Source organism: Chiloscyllium punctatum, chromosome 36 (assembly GCF_047496795.1).
Source record: "Chiloscyllium punctatum isolate Juve2018m chromosome 36, sChiPun1.3, whole genome shotgun sequence".
Taxonomy (NCBI): Eukaryota; Metazoa; Chordata; class Chondrichthyes; order Orectolobiformes; family Hemiscylliidae; genus Chiloscyllium; species Chiloscyllium punctatum.
In genome coordinates, this window is record NC_092774.1 from 45644379 (window position 1) to 45665868 (window position 21490).

The 21490-nt window shown below is 48.2% G+C and overlaps 2 protein-coding genes across 5 annotated transcripts in view; both read left to right on the forward strand.

Annotated features, from left to right (window-relative positions):
• The first annotated feature begins 1887 nt into the window (after positions 1-1887).
• Positions 1888-10309, forward strand: LOC140461013 (uncharacterized). 4 transcript variants are annotated; one of them, XM_072555792.1, is made up of 3 exons: positions 1888-2565; positions 2938-3038; positions 4809-10309. In XM_072555792.1, the coding sequence occupies exon 3, from the start codon at positions 4906-4908 to the stop codon at positions 5773-5775; it is 870 nt and encodes a 289-aa protein (XP_072411893.1). In that variant the 5' UTR covers positions 1888-2565; positions 2938-3038; positions 4809-4905; the 3' UTR covers positions 5776-10309. The 4 variants fall into 4 exon arrangements, with proteins under 4 accessions (XP_072411893.1, XP_072411895.1, XP_072411896.1 ...); XM_072555794.1 differs by having other exon boundaries at positions 1888-2267; XM_072555795.1 differs by having other exon boundaries at positions 1888-2103.
• A 6391-nt stretch (positions 10310-16700) lies between these two features.
• LOC140461021 (uncharacterized) overlaps positions 16701-21490 on the forward strand; it is a 52459-nt gene continuing 47669 nt past the window's right edge. The window contains exon 1 of the mRNA XM_072555809.1: positions 16701-19309. Within this exon, the coding sequence (XP_072411910.1) occupies positions 18342-19309 (968 nt within the window). The 5' untranslated portion in view covers positions 16701-18341. The remainder of the gene's footprint in view (positions 19310-21490) is intronic.

Genomic DNA, 21490 nt, shown 5'->3' on the forward strand with positions numbered 1-21490 from the left:
AGCCCCAGCCTGTTCAGCCTCTCCCTATAGCTCAAGTCCTCAAACCCTGGCCACATGCTTGTAAATCTTTTCTGAACCCTTTCAAGTTTCACAACATCTTTCCGATAGGAAGGAGACCAGATGTGCACACAATATTCCAACAGTGGTCTAAGCAATGACCTGCACAGCCGCAACATGACCTCCCAACTCCTGTACTCAATACTCTGACCAATAAAGGAAAGCATACCAAATGACATCTTCACTATCCTATCTACCTGTGACTCCACTTTCAAGGAGCTATGAACCTGCACTCCAAGGTCTCTTTGTTCAGCAACACTCCCTAGGACCTTACCATTAAGTGTATAAGTCCTGCTAAGATTTGCTTTCCCAAAATGCAGCACCTCTCATTTATCTGAATTAAACTCCATCTGCCAGTTCTCAGCTGATTGGCCCATCTGGTCCAGATCCTTTTGTAATCTGAGGTAACCCTCTTTGCTGTTTACTACACCTCCAATCTTGGTGTCATCTGCAAACTTACTAACCTGTACCTCTTATGCTCGTATCCAAATCATATATGTAAATGACAAAAAGTAGAGGACCGATCCTTGTGGCACTCCACTGGTCACAGGCCTCCAGTCTGAAAAACAACCCTCCACTATCACCCTCTGTCTTCTACCTTTGAGCCAGTTCTGTATCCAAATGGCTAGTTCTCCCTGTATTCCATGAGATCTAACCTTGCTTATCAGTCTCCCATGGGGAACCTTGTCGAACGCCTTATTGAAGTCCATATAGATCACATCTACTGCTCTGCCCTCATCAATCTTCTTTGTTAGTTCAAAAAACTCAATCAAGTTTGTGAGACATGATTTCCCACGCACAAAGCCATGTTGACTATCCCTAATCAGTCCTTGCCTTTCCAAATACATGCACATCTTGTCCCTCAGGATTCCCTCCAACAACTTGCCCACCACTGAGGTCAGGCTCACCGGTCTATAGTTCCCTGGCTTGTCTTTACCGCCCTTCTTAAACAGCAGCACCACGTTAGCCAACCTCCAGTCTTCCGGCACCTCACCTGTGACTATCGATGATCCAAATATCTCAGCAAGAGGTCCAGCAATCACTTCTCTAGCTATCCATTGTTTACTTGGAATCTGTTTGGGATCCAACAGGTGACCACAGACCCCTACCTCAGGGCAGAAGGTCTGGGTTCAAAAGCCACCTGTACCATAGGTGTATCACAGCATATCCAAAAAGGGTGATTAACAATAAAAACATTGTACAACATGAAACCACTGGCAAGCAGATGGGAAGCTGGTCCCTGGCGGTGTGAGGCAGCTATGCTAACCACTGAGGCGCCTTGCCATCCCTCATTTACACCCCCACTTCCAGCTGATGGGATCGAAGCGTCTCTTCTCCTTTGTTTTTATTTGATATTTGACTTCTTCGACCAAGCTTCTGAAACCTGGTTTGGGAGATGGGGGCACCCTGGAAGTGTACTTCAGTGTGTGAAAAGTTCCATAAGAATGCAAGTTGTTGTTGTTGTTGCCTTACACTGGGAGAATGGGGATTGTGACGAAACATTTTAAGTCCTCAGACTACAGGGGCCAGTCACTTTCTGGCTTTCACTTGCTCTGGACCAATGTGGGGGAATGGCTGGGACACAATCCTTACCCACCAGGATGAATTCTCACTTTCACCCCTGGAGGTGGTGGACAAGACGCAGAACACCGCGCATGTTCCAGCTCACAATGAGGACCGGATGATTGACGGCGGGTTCGGACCAATAGGAGGAGGGTGGCCAGTGCTTGGAGGACGGAGCGACTGCCGGCGGTCTTCCAACCAATCGGAGCGACGCGGGCGGGGCTACACCGGCCGTGGCGTCACCACCCCCACCCCGCCGAAGGAGACGCTGCGCAGGCGCCGCGCCGCCGCAACTGAAAGATGGCCGAGTTCGCGCGAGCTGCGGGCGTTGGCGAGTGGATAGTGGCCGCAGGCGAGAAATAAAGCCAGTGTGAACGAAGAGGTTTCATCGGTGTTAGCCGTCAGACCTGGATGAGAAACCCTCCCCCGGGCCCGCGTTTGCAGCTAACGGCAAAAAGGCCGCGGGCCCTCTGGCGGTAAAGGGTCCGGGTCACCGTCGCCATCTTTCTTGGGGGCAGTGTTCAGTGAACTTGTGCGCGGCCGCCATATTTGTAGGGGGCAAGGCTCTGGAGGGCGCCTGCGTTAACCTCCCTTTGTTATGGGTCTGGATGGGGACTTGCACCTAGAAAACTCAAACCTTGAGAAAGGTTTGTCGCCCCTGGATTTCTGTCGTAAACTTACTGAGATGGTTGAAGACTAGGTTTACTGGGAAAGGAAGTTTAGGGCTGGTTGAATGCTGAGCCAAAGGAGTGGCATCAGGCTGGTTAAGAGCTGCTGTTATACCTCCATATGTTTAGTGGAGGGGAAGTTCTTCCAACTTGTTCAGAGCTTTTTTTATATTAGCTGTTGCAGCCTTGCAGGTTGGGACTGCCAATTGGGGTTCGGCCCCACTGTAGCCCTGCTTCAAGAATTATGATCCTTCAGACCAGATTCTCGCAGTAACAGGTTTGTCCAATGTTCTTAAACCTGGGAAGATAACACCTAACCAGTGCTCTGTTTCCCCTCTGCCCTCCCTTTTTCATCTCCCTGTCATTGTCTGCTTTCTTCCAACTCAAATTTAGGGATATATTTTAGCTCTGTTTCGTATTTTGCTGTTACTTTCTCAGACCTTGTCTAAATGACATTTGTACTGCTGCTCATCCCTGATCATGTGCTGCTGACTCGCTAGCTTTATGCTCCCTCAATATGTTTCAGAGTCAAGAATCCTTTTGCCAGCGTGGGAGTCCATTTCCCTTCTGTTTCTGAGAATTAAGTTCAGCGGTGTTTTATTTCCTGTTTTCCCTCTGTTTTAACTCCGTTTTTCTCTCTCTCTGACAGACACCAGTAAGCATTACCAGTACCCAGTTGCCTGTGACGATGATGATGATGTTTGACCTTCTTGAACCACTGTGGTGGAGGTCCTCCCACAGTGTTGTTTGGTAAGTTGTTACAGAATATCCATCCAGTGACGGTGAAGGGTTAATGATATATGTCCAATCACTTGTGTTTTTGTCGTGTATCAAATTTAATAGCATGTTCCAATGGATTTCATGGAAATGTGATCGGGGAATATTTGACACTGAATTACTGCGGTAATATTAGGCCAAGTGACCAAAATCTTTGCCAAGCGATTAGGTTTTAAGGAGAATCTTGAAGGAGGAGGAAGAAGCTGAGAGGTTTTGGGTGGGAATTCCAGAAGAAATGGCCACCATTGGTGACGTGAATAATAAACACACTGTTGGAGGCTGAAACTAAATGAGAAGCAGAGATCTCGAAGGTTGAGTGGTAGGAGAGTGCAAAGATGGGGCTGGTCGCAGCCATAAAAGAAATTGAGAATGAGAATTCTAAAATGTTTCTGCTTTCAATTGGGAGCCTTCAGGTCAGTGAGCACGGGAATGCTAGGTGGATGAGACCTGGTGTAAGTAAGCACACAGACAGCAGAGCTTTGGCTGACTGGGTGTCTTTAGGGCAAAAGGGCATGGCCTCAAGATTAGAGGAAGTGGGTTTAGAACTGAACTGAGAAGGAACTAGTGAGTTTTGAGAAGATTTGTAGTTCAGGTTGAGGTTTTGGATATAGGTTTGCTCATTAAGCTGGAAGGTTAATTTCCAGACATTTTGTTACCCTACTAGGTAACATCTTCAGTGGGCCTCGGGCGAAGCATTGCTGAAAATTTTTGCTTTCTGTTTATATGTTTGGGTTTCTTTGGGTTGGTGCTGTTGTTTTTTCCTGTGGTGAAGTCACTTCCTGTTCCTTTTCTCAGAGGATGGTAGATGGGGGTCTAACTCGATATGTTTGTTGATAGAGTTCTGGTTGGAATGAGAAGGAACTTCTTCACCCAGAGGGTTGTTAATCTATGGAATTCGTTGCTGAGGGAAGTAGTTGACACTGCTTCAGTAATTGCTTTTAAAGCTAAGGTAGATACATTTTTGAAAATTTAAAGGAATTAAGGGATGTGGTGAAAACGCAGGTAAGTGGAGCTGAGTACATGAAAAGATTGTCCATGATGTTGTTGAATGGCGAGCGGGTTTGATGGGCTGAACGGCCTCCTCCTGCTCCTAGTTCTTATTCTTCAGTCTAAAGGTAACAAAGGGAAGGATGAGAGTTTCAGCGGCAGGTATCAGTGATATTGCTGAGGTGGAAATAGGTGATCGCACTGACGGTTGGGATTTGTGGTTGGAAGCTCACCTTGAGTTAAAGTTTTTTACCTTTGGTTGTGAACAGTCTGGTTCCGCCTCAGACAATGGGAGAGGGATGCGGGTCAGTGGCGAGTGGTCAGTTTGGTAAAGACAACGGCTTCGGTCTTCCTGATATTTAAACAGAGTACATTTCGGCTCATCTGCTACCGAATGTCAGGCGAGACAGGACAGTGTGTAACTTCGGGAGCTTAATGTTCATCTACCCGTGAGTTGGGTCCTTATAGGTGGCAGAGGTTTAGGGTTTGAGAGATTCTGTCAGTGTTGTAGTTGGTTTGTTCACATATAAATATCCCTTTCCATCATTATCTGCCTCACCGACCACTGCCTCTCTCTCTCTCTACTCTACTCCAGGCCAGAGTGTTGTGCAGGTCTGGTCTGGGTGGCAAATTCCCACCTTTTCCTGGCCCCCTCATGTTTCCAGATTAATTCAGCTCAATTTCACAACCTGTCTGTGTTTTTGAGGGTTTTCTCTCACTCCCTTTTTTCTTTTTCTGTTTTTAAACATTTCACAGAATATTAGAAGGGAAGGACTTGCAGTCGGGAAAGTTGAACATCACATCAGAGTCTGACACAGAGTCGTGCAATTTATCGAGGCCCGAGACTTTGAGCATGGAAGGAGAAAGCACTGTACACAGTGGGGAGAGACCATACACGTGTTCCGTGTGTGGGCAAGGGTTCAGCCGAGCGTCTGGCTTGTCAGAACACAAGTGGAGTCACAACGGAGGAAAGCCGTGGAAATGTGAGGACTGTGGGAAGGGATTCATTTCACCGTCGAAGCTGGAAGCTCATCGGCGCACTCACACCGGGGAGCGGCCGTTCCCCTGCTCCGTCTGTGACAAGAGATTTGCCCTGCCCGCCGACTTGCTGAGACACCAACGCGTTCACACCGACGAAAGACCTTTCCAGTGCCCGGACTGCGCCAAGTGCTACAAAAGCTCCGGGGAGCTGATGCGCCACCAACGCGTCCACACGGATGAGAGACCGTTCCGGTGCTCTCTGTGCGGCTCAGGGTTCCGGACCTCTCCGGACCTCACTGTCCACCAGCGCGTCCACACCGGGGAGAGGCCGTTCACGTGCTCCCTGTGCGGGAAGGGATTCACTCAGTCCTCCAGCCTGATGACACACTACCGCGTTCACACCGGGGAGAAGCCGTTCATCTGCTCCATGTGCGGGAAGGGCTTCACCTCCTCGTTCAACCTGCTGACGCACCAGCGGGTTCACACCGAGGAGTCCCCGTTCAGGTGCTCCCCCTGCGGGATTCGCTTCAAGCACTCCTCTCAACTCGTCGCACACCAGAGGCTTCACAGCGGGGAGAGGCCGTTCACCTGCTCCAAGTGCGGGAAGGGGTTCACTCAGTCCTACAACCTGCTGATCCACCAGCGGGTTCACACCGGGGAGAGGCCGTTCACCTGCGCCAAGTGTGGCAAGGGGTTCACTTGTTCATCCCACTTGCTGAGGCACCAACGGGTTCACAAGTGATGTGGATGTTGCTTTGCTAAATCGCACACTTAGAAGGGACGTAAGAGTATTGGATACGTCTTTCAAGTTAATAACACACTGGCGCCAGGTAGGATGTGCCTGAGAACACTGACGGAAGTGAGAGTGGAAATTGTGGAAGGTGTGGCCCTAAACTTTCAATCTTCCTTCCGTGGTGTTGCACCAAGGGACTTGGAGCACTGCAGAACTTACGCCTTAGAAAGCAGTGAGTGCAGCAACCACAGGCCAAACAGCCTAACCTCGTCAACAATAATTTGGGACAAACCTAATAGTAGCATTGGGAATTGTTAAGGAGGATTAGCACCAATTCATTGTGAGAAAATTGTGTTGGAATCTTTTTGATGAGGTGTGTTGAAGAGGGTAGTTGCTTTTACTGTGGTGTACATGAGCTTCCAAAAGGCATTCTTGATCGTGCCACCCAATAGACTTCTGAACAAAATTGGAGCTGGCCGATTGAAAGGGGCAGTGACAAGGGGAGTGCAGAATTGACTGGGTCATAGAAACATGGGAACAGGAGGAGTCCATTCGGTCCTTCACGCCTGCTCCACCATTCAGCACAATCATGGCTGATCATCCAACTTAATCCTACTTCCTCCCCATAATCTTTGATCCCAGTCGGCCCAAGTGCTATATCCAGCCGTCTCTTGAATGCCTTCAATATTTTGGCATCAACTACTTTTGTATGGGAATGCATTCCACAGGTGAAGAAATGTCTCCTCATCTCAGTCCTAAATGGTCTATCCTGAATCCTGATGAAGAGCTTCTGCTCATAAAGTTGACTCTGTGCTCGAAGGCATTCGAAATGCTGCCTGACCTGCTGTGCTTTTCCATCTACCCTATCTGGGCCTGTTAGAAGTTTATGTCTGTATGATATCCTTCCCCTTCACTCACCTGAGTGAAAACAGTCCTCAGCTAGTACGGTGGCTCAGTGGTTAGCACCGCTGCCTCACAGCGTCAGGGACCCGGGTTCGATTCCAGCCTCCGGCGACTGTGTGGAGTTTGCACATCCTCCCCGTGTCTGCGTGGGTTTCCTCCGGGTGCTCCAGTTTCCTCCCACAATCCAAAGATGTGCAGGTTAGGGTGAATTGGCCTGTAGTGTTCAGGGATATGTAGGTTAGGTGCATTAGTCAAGGGTAAAGATAGAATAAGGGGCATGGGTCTGGGTGGGTTACTCTTCAGAGGGTCGGTGTGGATTTGTTGGGACGAAGGGCCTGTTTCTACAATGTAGGGAATCTTAAAAATCTAAATCTCTCATCTGTTGGATATTGTTGGGGGGGGGGGGGGGGGTTGACCTTTCAGGGGAAAGCAGCAGTAACCAGGTCAGTGGCACGATGACTGGGGCACAGTGGGAATGGGTAAATAGGAGACTGGATAGTCGGGGGGGGAAAGACAGGAGATTCTGTGTCCGCACACAGGGATCAGGATGGTGTGTTGCCTCCCAGGTACCAGGGTCTCGGATGCCTTGGAGCGGGCTGTGTAATATTCTCAAGGGGGAGAGTGAGCAGCCAGAAGTCATTGTGCACGTTGGAACAAATGACACAGGTAGGAATAGGGATGAGGTCCTGCAGAGAGATTATAGACAGCTCGGGGGAAAGTTAAAGACCAGGACCTTGTCAGTGGTAATCTCCGGATTACTTCCCGTGCCACGGGTTCACGTTCTAAACTGGGGCAATGTTGATGGAATTGGACAGGAGCGTGCAGGGGTTGATTGGAGGAGTTTGTTTGCGGGCAAGTGGGAGGTCTTTAAAAGTGAGTTTGAGGTCTATAAGTTCCTGGGGGGATGAAAGGCAAGGTTGGCTGGAATTGGGAGATTGACAGGAGATATTGAGGCTTTGGCCAAGAAAAATGGAGCCACAGCTCAGGTACAGGCAGCTGGGGTCAAGGGATACCTTGGGATATAGGGGATTCAGGAGTTTACTGAAGAAGGAAATCAGGAGGGTGAAAGGGGGAAGATTAGGGTGAATCCAAAAAGGTTCTTTAAGTACATTAAAGGAAAAAGAATAACGAGGGAGAGAATAGGACCTCCTCAAGGACCAAAGTGGACATATATGTGTAGAACTGCAGGAGATGGGCGAGGTCCTCAATTAATATTTCTTCTGTGTTTACCGTGGAGAAAGACATGAAGACTTGGGGAAGTTAGTGGTGACATCTTGGGGACAGTCAATATCACAGTAGAGGTGGTGTTGGATGTGTTAGAATGTATGAAGGTAGATCAATATTCTGGTCCTGACCAGATATATGCAAGAACACTGCAAGGGGCTCTGGCTGATACTTTTGCATCGTCGTGACCCACAAGTGAGGTCCCGGAAGTCTGGAGGGTAGTGAATGTTGTGCCATTATTCAAGAACCAGGGAATTATAGACCAGTAAGCTTAACATCTGTGGTGCGTACGTTACTTGAGAAGATTTTGAGAAATAAGATAAACACGCATTTGGAAAGACAGGGTTTGATTAGGGATAGTCAGCATGGCTTTGTGCGTGGGTGATGCTGCCTCACAAGGAAGGTTGATGAGGGCAGTGCGGTACATGTAGTCGATGTGAGTTTCAGTAAGGCCTTTTGGTAAGGTTCCACATGGGAGGCTGCTCTGGAAGGTTATATCACATGGAATCCAGGGGGAGTTGGTAAATTGGATGCACAGTTGGCTTGATGGTAGTAAGCAGAGAGTAATAGTGGAAGGACGTTTGTTTAACTTGAGGCCTGTGACTAGAGGGGTGTCTCAGGGGTCGGTTCTGGGCCCATTGCTGTTTGTTATCTACAGAGGAGCCGATTTCGTTCAGATAATTTGAGTTATTCGGTTAATGGATTTCCTCTGGGGCTCAGAGTTTTCTGTGAAGTCTGCTCCCCCGTTCAGGAGACTCTGCGAAAGCACACTGCGCGTGCTCCCCTGACCCCCACACCAACCCTGCTCTCCTCCTCCCCTCCCCTCTTCTCTTCCCCCCCCCCCCAAAAAAAAAACTGTCTGCTCCAACCCCCCACCCCCAACCCCGTCCATGCCTACCCTGACCACAACCCACCCGCCTGCCCCCAACCCCAACTGCTCCCACCCTGTCGCTCCCATCCCGTGACCTGCCCAGCCCCAACCTCGCCCCCCCACCCCCACACTTTTTGACAGGTTCCACCTTTGTCCTCTACAATGCAATGTTAAGGAGATTATCTGGGGAAGGGGGGGGGCAGGGTTTAAGGTTCACCTCTGTATGGAACTCCAGTGGAAGGGGGGGGGAGGAGAGAGAGAGGGGGCAGGAGGTAAGTCATTTAGAGACGATGCCTGGTCTGTCCCGGACTGTTCTCGGCAGCATTTCAGTGAGCAGAGTTCGTTTTTAATCATTGTACCCGCAAACAAAAGCCGCAATCAGGGTTGAAGCAGCTCTTTGACGTAACGTTTCTGTCGGGACCTTGGGATCCCCTTCGGATAATCCAATATTCGGATAATCGAGTTACCTCTGTATATCAATGGTTTGCATAAGAATGTACAAGGCATGATTACTAAGTTTGATGACACTAAAATAGGCAGTGTCGTGGACAGTGAGGAAGGTTGTCAGAAATTGCAGCAGGATCTTGCTTAGCTGGGGAAGTGGGCCGAGAAATGGCAAATAGAGATTAATATAGATAAATGTGAGGAAAGTCAAATCAAGCTGGGAGTTTTATTGAGAATGGTAGGGCCTTAACAAGTCCCCTATAGCAAGGAGACCAAAACTGAACACACTCCTCCAAGTGTGGCCTCACCAACATCCTGTACAACTGCAACGTAACTTCCCAGCTTCTAGACTCAGTTCCCTGCCTGATGAAGGCCAGTGTCCCTAAAGCCTTCATCACTGCCCTGTATACCTGGGACTCTACTTTCAGAAAACCAAGTCACCTCTTTCCTGTCAGATGATGTCTTGATGGCTCCACTTAACCGCTGAGATGGGCCTTTAAACAGTTCATTTGCATTGGACGCTTTCATCTCGATGTTAACCCATTTACCCAACCCCTGCTGAGGAGGCTTGGTCACATAACTGTGGGACCTGTTTGATTTTTAATTTAAGACATTAAGTATGTGTCAGCTCTGGGGCCCAGGTTGCTTCACACTGTATCCACTGATGATATCAAAAGCTGGGCTATAAAAATGAAGGCTCCAGCCTGTTAAAAGCAGTCATAACTTGCAGAGAACTTGAACGCAAGTTCATCAATTTTTCTTTCATCGAGATAGCAAAGTAGAAATTACATTCCAGCAATATTCTTCAGATGGTCTGTGAAGGAATTTTAATAAGAAGAAACTGTCTCAGATCTGTGGACTTTCAGCTAAAGAATTATTCAGCTTGCAAAGAAATTCCAAGAACTCTAGCCTTGAACTTTTGGACTCTTCCTGAAAAGCAAAAACTTTGATTAAACTGGTATCCGTCGGCTGTTTTTGTACTTCGGCCGTTGCTAATCGGATGAGCTATTTATGCTTTACTGATTTATCAGAGGGTGTTGGGAAAGACGCCACTGTTATTTGAATGGGCAAAGATATTAAATCACAGTCTGCTTATTGTCAGATCGCGAGAGCATTGGGGAAGAGGTTCATCTTAAAACTTGCAATCCATTCATAAATTCTGGAAAAGCAACTTCCAGGAGTCCGTTCAGGTTTGAAGTCCATTCGGTTTGACCCGACCGCATTCTTAGCCAAGCTGATCCAGCGCAGACATTTTCCTGACAATGTGGATAGTGTAAGACTTTTTATGGTTATGTGCAATTGAGTGGGCCAGCTCAGCCATTTTGGAGTGAACCCCATTTCTGTGGGGATTGGGTCACCGGGAGGCCAGGCTGGGTTGGCAGATTTCCTTCTCTCAAGAACATCCATGAACCAGACGGGTTTTTGCAACAACTTGCACCCGTTTCCTGGTTATCAGTAATTCCAGATTTTTCTGTTTTGCATCCCAATTCCGCCATCTGCTGTGCTGCGATTCCATTCTGGGTCCTTGGAGAGGTAGCCAACGACGTTGGAGTGCTGGTTCAGTAACAATCCCACTACACCATCACATTTCCACCAGCTATGTCCTGTCTTGACAAAAGAGACAAAAAAAAAATTTGCAGATGCTGGATTCCAAAATAGGCAGGCAGGAGACTGGAAGAACACAGTCCTGTAGCAGGGCTACACCCGAAACATTTCAGCTTCTCCACTTCCTGATGCTGCCTGGCTTGCTGTGTTCTTCCAGCCTCCTGCCTGTCTGTCCTGACAAAAAGCAGGACAGATCTCATCCAGTCAGCAAAACTGATGGAACGTATCGTTGAAAGTTCCATCAAACAGCACTAACACGGCAGTAACCTGCTCGTTTTGTGTTCTACCAGGGCCACTCCAGCCCTGAGCCTCACAGTCACCTTGGTGAAAGTACCAAACTTGTGAGGTGAGGGTTACTGCCCTTGACAGTAAAGCCACATTGGACCGAATGTGGCATCAAGGAGTGAATCTGGGGTTCGAGCTATCCCTATCACAAAGGAAGGTGGCTGTAGATTTTCAAGAACAATCTACTAGATACCCTACAGTGTGGAAACAGGCGCTTCGGCCCAACACCAACCCTCCAGAGACTAACCTACTTATTTCCCTACATTTGCCCCTGACTAATGCACCTAACACTATGGGGCAATCTAACTTGGCCAATTCACCTAACCTGCACATCCTTGGACTGTGGGAGGAAACCCATGCAGACATGGGGCAAATGTGCAAACTACACACAGTAGAATCGAGCCCGGGTCCCTGGCGCTATGAGGCAGCAGTACTAACCACTAAGCCACCATGCGGCTCATCTTTCCAGGGGTTCCTCAGGGATGCTCCCTCAAGCCCTACCACCTTCAGATAATCAGCAATGACCTTCCCTCTACCGTTAAGGTCAGATGTTTGGGGATGATTGTGCAATGTTCAGCACCATTCATGACACCTCAAATACCGAACCAGTCTGTGTCCATGTGGAGCAAGCCGTGGACTAGATTCAGTTTTGGACTGACGACTGGAAAGTGATGTTATTGTGTCAGGAAATGACTATCTCCTGTTTGCATTCCTTGGCAGATAAGGTGAGTAACTCACCTTCCCTCTCCCCACACCTGTCTGCCATCTATGGGACACAAGTCCGGAATCTGGTTGAAAGTTTTCCAGTTACCTAGCAGAGAACAGCACGAGGAGAAAGTGTAGATGTTGGAGATCCGAGTCAAGCATGTAGTGCTAAAAAAAAGCACAGCAGGTCAGGCAGCATCCAAGGAGCAGGAGAATTGATGTTTCGGGCATAAGCCCTTCATCAGGAATCGTTCTTGATAAAGGGCTTATGCCCGAAATGTCAATTCTCCTGCTCCTCCGATGCTACCTGACCTGCTGCACTTTTCCAGCACCACATTCTTGACTGAGAACAGCATGAATGACATTCAACATTGTTACCTCGATCCAGGCCAAAAGAGAGTTTGATTGATACTCGAATCTGGGAACTTTAGCCTAAGCATTCAAAAGGGATTGAGGCTGTTATTTGAAAAGGGTCACTGGGCAAGACGATGGGGAGAAGGCAGGATATTGGCACTCAATGACACTCAGAGCTGGAGCAGGCACAATTGCATTTGCCACTTTTCATATTCATTCATTTCATGACCAACACATGTAGATGGTACAAGTTGTAACCTCTAAGAGGGAACTCACCTCTTTTGGCAGCACCTTCAAAACCTGTGACCGTTACCATCTAGAAGGGCAACAGATTGATCAGAATGGTGTCTCAGTGGCTCGCACTACTGCCTCTCAGCATCAGGGACCTGGGTTCGATGCCAGACTCGGGCGACCGCCTGTGTGCAGTTTGCACGTTATCCCCACGTTTGCGTGGGTTTTCTCCCACAATCCAAAGACGCGCAGGTTAGGTGAACTGGCCATGCTAAATTGCTCATGGGTGTGTCACAGGGACGTGTAGATTAAGTGTATTAGTCAGGGTTAAATATGGATCTGGATGGGTTTCTCTTCAGAGGGTTGGTGTGGACTTGTTGGGCTGAAGGGCCTGTTTCCACACTGCAGGTTCACCTCTGTAGTGACATGGGCTGTATTGCTGTTCCTTCATTGATGGTGGTGGTGAGCTGCTTGGGGTCAAAGTACCTGGCGATCGCAACAAGGCCCACATCCCATCAAAGAATGAACAAAACAAAAATATTTTCTACACTCCCTGCTATTTCACGTCCTTCCTAAAGTACCGCATACACAAGTGGACACAACACTCCAGCTGAGATCACACAAGTGTGTTAACACCATTTCAGCACAGCCTGATCACTGCGTTAGATCGAGCTCCACCGTTTTAAATGAAAAGAAAACAGAAATCAGGAAATACTTAGCGGGTCACTCATCGTTAAAAAATGGGCAACGTAAATGATAGGGCTGGACATTTGATTCCTCTAGCCTGCTCCACTATTATAAAATGGTATAAAAATAGAAGATAGGATTAGGAAAAGAATAATCACTACTTCTGGCTGTACTCCTTCAGAATGAACATTTCCCACCACTAGAACCAGCCATCATCTGTCTCTTCCCCCCACCCCCACCCCCCCCCCCCCCCCCCCCCACCCCTCTGGCCCCCAATCTCCAGCCATTGAACACTGCTTTGACCATTCATCCACCGAGAGGCTCCAGCCTGAACCGACATTCAGCAGTGACTGATTTGGGGACATTGCTATCCTGTTCAAGCACCGAGAAGGACAGGAGCAGCAGGTACATGGGCACACCACCCTCTGCACTTCCCCCTCCATCCCTGGCTTGGAGATTTATCACTGTTCCTTCACTGCTGCTGGGTCAAAATCCTGGAATTCCTTCCCTCACAGTGTTGTGGGCACAGCACAGCATTGCTGACAGCACGTGGACTGCAGCGGTTCAAGAAGGCAGCTTGTCACCATCTTCTGAAGGTCAGCTAAGGATTGGCAATAAATGTTAGCCCAGCCATTGCTTTGCAGGCCTCTCACCTTAAACCTATGCCCTCTAGTTCTGGACCTCCCCACCCCACGGGAAAGACTTTGTCTATTTATCCTACCAATGCCCCTATGAACCTCTAAAAGATCACCCCTCAGCCTCCATTGCTCCAGGGAAAATATCCCCAGTCTATTCAAGCTCTCCCTGTTGCTCAAACCCTCCAACCCTGGCAACATCCTTGTAAATCTTTTCTGAACCCTTTCAAATTTCACAACATCCTTCCACTGGCAGGGAGACCAGAATTAGACACAGTATTCCAAAAGTGGAGGAGCCAATGTCTTGTACATTTGCAACATGACCTCCCAATTCCTATCGTCACTGACCAACACAGGTAAGCATATCAAGTGCCTTCTTCTCTATCCTGTCTACCTGGTGCTCCACTTTCAAAGAACTATGAACCTGCACTCCAAGGTCTCTTTGTTCAGCAACCCTCTGCAGGGCCTTACCATAAGTCCTGCCCTCATTTGACTTTCCGAAATGCTGCATCTCATTTCCTTCTGCCACTCTACAGCCCATTGGCCCATGTGATCACGATCCTGTTTTACTCTGAGGTAACCTTCACTGTCCACTACACCTCCAATTTTGGTGTCATCTGCAAACCTATGACCTATACCTCCTATGTTCACATCCAAGTCATTTACTTAAATAACAAAAAGCAGTGGACCCAGCACTGATCCTTGTGGCACACTGCTGGCCACAGGCCTCCAGTCTGATGGCAACTCTTCACCACCACCACCACCCTCTGTCTTCTAACTTCAGGTCAGTTCTGAATCCAAATGGCTAGTTCTCCCCATATTCCATATGATCTAACCGCACTAACCAGTCTACCATGAAGAACCTTGTCAAACGCCTTACTGAAGTCCATATAGATCGTGTTCATCTCTCTTCCCTCATTAATCCTCTTTGTTACTTCAAAATCTCAATCAAGTTAGTGAGGCAAGATTTTTCACACACAAAGCCATGTTTACTATCTCTCCTCGGCCCCTGCCTTTCCAAATAGATGTCCCTCAGGATTCCCTCCAACAACATGCCCATTACTGATGTCAGGCTCACAGGTCTTTAGTACACTGGCTTTTCCTTACTACCTTTCTTAAATAGTGGCACCACATTAGCTAACCTCCAGTTTTTCTGCACCTCAACCGATGGCTGTCAATGATACAAATATCTCAGAAGGGGCAGTGCAATCACTTCCCTAGCTTCCCACAGAATTCTAAGGTATACCTAATCATGTCCCGACGATTCATCCACCTTTATGCATTTTAAGTATGCATTGTAATAGGGACATTTTTCATGAGGTCGCTATTTATTTCCCCACATTCTCTATCTTCCATATCCTTCTCCACAGCAAACACTAATACAAAATATGTGTTTAGTCTGTCCCCCATCTTCTGCGGTTCCACACATAGGTGGCCTAGCTGATTTTTTAAGAGACCCTGTTCCTTCCCTAGTTCTCTTTGTCATAAATGTATTTGTTGGATCCCTTTGGATTCTCATTAACCTAATTTGCCAAAACTATGTGATGTCTGGTAATATGGTGGCAACTTTAACTTTACCTGGGATGGGGGGAGGGAGAAGTGATCAGATAGGCGGAAATTGAGTTGTGAGAGAGAGAGAGAGAGAGAGAGAGAGAACAACCATTAGGGAGACAAATCAACGGATAATAGTATGGCAGGGAGAAAGAAAAGTTGACTATGGGGGCCATAAGTTGGTGAAAATGGATTGGCTGAGCTGAAAGCACCCCATAGGTAAAAACAATGACTGCAGATGCTGGAAACCAGATTCTGGATTAGTGGTGCTGGAAGAGCACAGCAGTTCAGGCAGCATCCAAGTAGCTTCGAAATTGACGTTTCGGGCAAAAGCCCTTCATCAGGAACCCATGTCATGACAGGGTGTGGGAGTGGGTCAAGGACATGGAAGTTGTTGTTCAAATTGTAAACTCATAGAAACTGAAAGAACTGTGGATGCTGTGAATCAGAAACAAAATCAGAAATTGCTGAAAAGCTAAGCAGGTCTGTCGAGGGAAATCAAGAGTTAACATTTCAGGTCATGTGACCCTTCCTCGGGATGGGGTTTGTGTGTGTATATAAATGTGTAAAATTATAGAAGTCAAATTATTGAGTCCTGAAGGCTGAAGGGTCGCCAGTTGGAAACTCACGATGCTGTTCCTCCAGCTTTTGCTGAGCCTTCCTGTAACAGGCCTGAAGCAGAAATGTTGACCAGAGAATAGGATGGTGTGGCAAGCAATTGGAAGTCTCAGGGAACTGCAGCTTTTCTTTCTGTCGTTCTGCCATCCATCCTTTTGTCTCCCTAACTGTAGTTTTTGGTTCTCTTTGGTTCCATCTCTGGCTGTCCCTCCCTCTGACTCCTTACTGGCTAACCCCGCCCCCTTGTCTTCAGCCTATGTACCACCTTTTCATAGATACCATCAGTTTTGAAGAAGGGTCACTGGACTAGAAACATTGACTCTCCCTTCTCTCCACAGATGCTGCATGAGTTTCTCCAGCAAATACGCTTTAGTTTCAGATACCCAGCGTCTGGCAGCTGTTTTGTTTTATGAATGAATCCGGCCGAAGATCTACGGGAAGGGGGCGGGGCTGGAGGACCGTGCGGGAAGCGGCTGGTCCTCAAAAACCAATGGGGGTGAATGAGGGGCGGAGCTGGAGGAACCGTGTTGTGGCGCGGCTGGTCCTCCAACCGTTGGGCAGAATGGGGAGGGGCGGGGTTGGAGGCGCGAGCCGCTGTCAAAACAGCGGAAGCGAATGAGGTGGGGGGGCGGGGCTGGAGGACCGAACGGGCGCAACTGGTCCTCCAACCAATGGGAGGGGTTGGGGGGGGTGAGTGAAGGCCAGCACCGCGTGGAGACACGTGCCCAACTTCCGCCCCGCGCAGTCGCAGTTCCAATGTGATCGAAGTCTTGACGGAGGGGGTTGGCGTTGCTGAGGAGATGGTAAGGTGGGGGAGGTGGGGGCTGAGACCGCGAAGAGCGGCAGGGGGTAACGGGGACTGGCTGGTGCGGTAAACATCCGGCATAGGTCTCCGGACGCGAATTGGAAACTCTCGGTGTCTCTACTCCTCTCAAGGGGGAAGCGGCTGCAGGCCTCAGGTGGTGACAGGCCCCAGTCACCGCCGCCATCTTTATTGGGACAATGTTGCCCCTTGTGGCCGCCATGTTTATGGGGGCGAAGGGCAATGGGGGGGGGAATGCACCTCCCTCCTTCGCCAGGGGATGGATGGAAGGGGGGGGGGAGTATTCACACAGAACAAACTCGAAGCTAAAAGAAATGTTGGATTCTTCTGAACGTCTGCCGTGAACCCAAAACCTCAAAGTAAGACTGCAGCATGGTCCCAAAAGGCAGCTCATCACCATCACCATCACCACCTTATCAAGGGCAACTCAGGATGGATAATAAATGCTGGCCAGCCAGCAATAACCAGGTCCCATGTGTGAATAATAATAATAATAATAATAAAAAAAGAAAATTACACACCTTTCAATCCTATTTCATTTACTGAAACCCTTCCAGGTTTCAGTTTTGAGGAAGACACGTTTACTCTTTTGACGCTTCCTGACCTGCTGAGGATTTCCAGCAATTCCTGTTTGTGTTTCTGAGGTGAAAACACGCCAACTTGATATTGTCAAAATCTAGTTGGAAGCTTGTCACGAAATGAAAACTTCCCCCTCCCCCAGGATGGGAGTCTTCAAGACCGGTGAGCATGTTTTTAAGGTGAGAGGATAAAGATATGAGGGGTAACATTTTTGCGTCGGGTGTGGTTCATCTGTGGAATTAAATCCCAGAGGAAGTGGCAGACATGGGTACGGTTTAAAAGACATTTAGATAAGTACATGAATAAGAATTGCTTAGAGGGAATATGAGCTAAGCGCAGGTAGGTGCAATTGGTTTCGTTTGGGATTATGGTTGGAATGGACTGAAGGGTCAGGTTCTGTGCTGTATGACTCTGGGTGTGAACAGTCTGGTTCAGTCTCAGACAATTACCAATAACTGTGATGGAGAAGTTGGTGAGGGATTAGAAACTTGTACAGGCTATAGATGATGGCTTCGGCCTTCCTAACATTTAAATGGTTAACACCTCTGTTCATCTATTACTGGATGCCAGGCAGGTCAGGACAGTGTGTGACTTGGAGGTGGTCGTGTTCATGCTGTACCATGGTCCTTCACAGTGAGGATTTGGAAGATGCTGTTAAAATACTGGTTGAATTGTAAATATCTACAATCCCTCTGTTTCACCCCCTGTCTCTCTCACCCCTTTTTCTCTCTCCTTCTCCGTCCCCCATCCAGTGAAGCCAGGATTTTGTGTACACCCACATTGAATAGCAGATTCCCTTTCCTCATAAACCATTTCTGGTTTTAGGACAATCCAGCAGTTTCATGGTGCCAGTCGCACAAATAACTACGTTCATCACTTAAATCTCTCCATCTGCTGTTGAGTTTTCATATGATTCTTCTTCACTCCCTTTGTTTTTCAACTCATGTTGCAGAGTATTTAAAGGAGTCCTTTTGCAGTTGGGAAACTGAAACCAAACATCACAGAGGATCTGATGGATTCACCCAGTATATTGTAACCCAAATATCACTGGGCTTCAGACATGGAAGAAAAACGCAGCGTTCCCACTGGGGAGAAACCGTACATGTGTTCTGTGTGTGAACGAGGCTTCAGCCGACCGTCTGACCTGTCGAGGCACAAGTGTGGTCAGACTGGCATAAAATGGTGGAAATGTGGGAACTGCGGGAAAGGCTTTGATTACCCATCACAGCTGAAAAGGCACCAGCGCAGTCACAACGGGGAGAAGCCGTGGAAATGCACGGACTGTGGGAAGGGATTCAATTACCCATCCGAGCTGGAGATTCACTGGCGCACTCACACTGGAGAGAAACTGTTTACCTGCTCCCAGTGTGGGAAACGATTGGCTCACTTACACAGTCTGCTGATACACCAGCGCGTTCACACCGGGGAGAGACCGTTCAGCTGCTCGGAGTGTGGGAAGGGATTCACTACATCATCCCACCTGTTGACGCACCAGCGGGTTCACACTGGAGAGACACCTTTTAAATGCCCGGACTGTGAGAAGTGCTATAAAAGTTCCGGGGAACTGATGTCCCATCAACGTGTTCACACTGATGAGAGACCATTCAAGTGCTCCCACTGTGGGACAGGGTTCAAGCACTCGTCTCAACGCACTGTACATCAGCGAATTCACACCGGGGAGAGGCCATTCACCTGCTCTGAGTGTGGGAAGGGATTCACTCAGTCATCTGACCTGTTGAAACACCAGCGGGTTCACACTGATGAGAAACCTTTTAAGTGTCCAGACTGCGGGAAGTGTTTTAAAAGTCCTGGGGACCTGATGTCCCATCAACGTGTTCACACTGATGAGAGGCCGTTCAAGTGCTCTCAGTGTGGGACTGGGTTCAGGCGATCGTCTGACCTTATCGTACACCAGCGGGTTCACACTGGAGAGAGGCCATTTACCTGCTCCGAGTGTGGGAAAGGATTCGCTCAGTCATCCCACCTGCTGATACACCAGCGAGTTCACACTGACAAAAGGCCTTTTCAGTGTCCAGGGTGCAGCAAGTGCTTTAAAAGTTCTGGGGAACTGATGACCCATCAGCGTGTTCACACTGACAACAGACCTTTTAAATGCCCAGACTGTGGGAAATGCTTTAAAAGTTCTGGGGAACTGATGTCCCATCAACGTATTCACACCGACGAGAGACCGTTCAGGTGCTCTCACTGTGCGACTGGGTTCAGGCGATCGTCTGACCTCCACGAACACCAGCGGGTTCACACTGGGGAAATGACTGTTCACCTGCTCTGTATGAAGTGATTCACCTCAGTCATTCCACCCACTGAGATGAGTTCACGAATAACTAGTGATTGGATTTTGCTGTTAGTCACATTGAGGACTGAACCATGTCCATTGCGGTGTGTCTGTTGACCTTAATAACGTTACAGATATGAACATTCTGTATAAAAGTCAATAAATCAGCTTTCTGCTAAACACAGTGTTTCGAGTCTTAATATTTCTAACGCCAGTTCCTTCTTTCTGAAGGAACATTCCCGTTTTCCCCCCACCCATCCTCACCTCCAACAAGCAGCTTGAACAGCTCATGGAGCTCCTCTGTCTCCATCTTCATGACAACCTGATCAGCTGCTGCTTTTGACTGATTCAGTAGTCCACTGGGCCAAACCATCCCTGAAGATGCCCCCCCTCGCCTAAGCATAAACCCACAGTTTTCTTTAGTTTCTCTCTGGTCTCGCCTCTGAGCCCATTCTGCCTGAGACCCACCTCCAGCTTCATCAACCTGGCTCGCTCTTCAATTGCTGATTGCCCAACTCCCCCATATCTGTTGATAATGTGAATACTTATCTCCCTTTTCCTACTCTTCTTCAAACCTCTTAAACGAACGTTGACCAGCCCGTCCTTGCAAACCGTTGCCCCCCCCGCTTCCAATCTCCTTTTCCTCTCCAATGTCCTGGAACATTTCATCACCCTCCCAAGCCCCAGTCCATCTTTCCCAGAACTCTGTGATTGAAATCCGATTTCTGCCCCTGCCACAGTACTGAAACAGATCCTGACTAGCTGCAAATAACATCCTGCTTGATTGGGGTAAGCCACGACTCCTCATCCATCTTGGCCTGCTTGCAACCTTGGACAAGGATGACCATGTCAGTCTGTTCTGATGCCTCTCCACTGTTGTCCAGCTGGGTGGGGCTGCCCTCTCCTGGTTCCGTTCTTCTCTGTCAACATTCCACTTGCAAAGTCTTCCGCTGTTCCCTCTGGTGTCCCCATTCTGCCTTTGCCTCTGCTTATTCCTAATCGACATGTCCCCATCATCTGAAAACTAATGTCTGTTGTCACATGGACTCTGACAGCTCCACCTCACCACTCGTCTTACCCCTTTGATCACATTGTTTCTCTTATATCCAGTGGTGGATTATCCTCAGATTTCACATTTGTAAACCGAAGCCGTTGGTTTAATCCCCTCGCTCCAACTCCATTCCTCTCCCTGGTAAATCACCTCTTGACTCCCCAGAATATGTCCAAAACCCTCAAGGCACAAGGCAGGAATATAATGGAATTTTCCACGGTTGCCTAGATAAGTGGGTGAATGTAATGTTAAGGTAGTACTGGACATGAGTGAGGCTTCATCTGGTCTCCATGTTATAGGAAGGGAATTTCAGCTGAAGAGGGTCCAATGAGATGTTGCTGGGAATGGAGAATTTGAATTGTAAGGAGAGGCTGGACAAACTGGGACTTTTGTCACTGGAGTGTAGGAGGTTGAGGGGTGCCCTGATAAAGGGTTATGAAATCACAAGGGAGTATAGATAAGGTGAATGGCAGGTGTCCTTTCCCAAGGTTGGGGGATTTCAAGACCAGGAGACATATTTTTAAGGTGAGAGGAGAAAGATTTTAAAAACTCATGGATAAATTTTTTTTACGCACAGAGGTTAGTGGGTGGAATGAAATTCCAGAGGAAGAGGAATGTTTAAAACATTCTATTCATTTTAAAGTAGTGATGGAAAAGGATAGACCAGATCTAAAAGTTGAAGTTTTAAATTGGAGAAAGGCCAATTTTGACGGGATTAGGCAACAACTTTCGAAAGCTGATTGGAGGCAGATGTTCGCAGGTAAAGGGACGGCTGGAAAATGGGAATTCAGAAATGAGATAACAAGAATCCAGAGAAAGTATATTCCTGTCAGGGTGAAAGGAAAGGCTGGTAGCTATAGGGAAT

Bases quoted from the DNA above. Each gene is read 5' to 3' on its own strand.
- LOC140461013 (XM_072555792.1), top strand. From the start codon at position 4,906: ATGGAAGGAGAAAGCACTGTACACAGTGGGGAGAGACCATACACGTGT.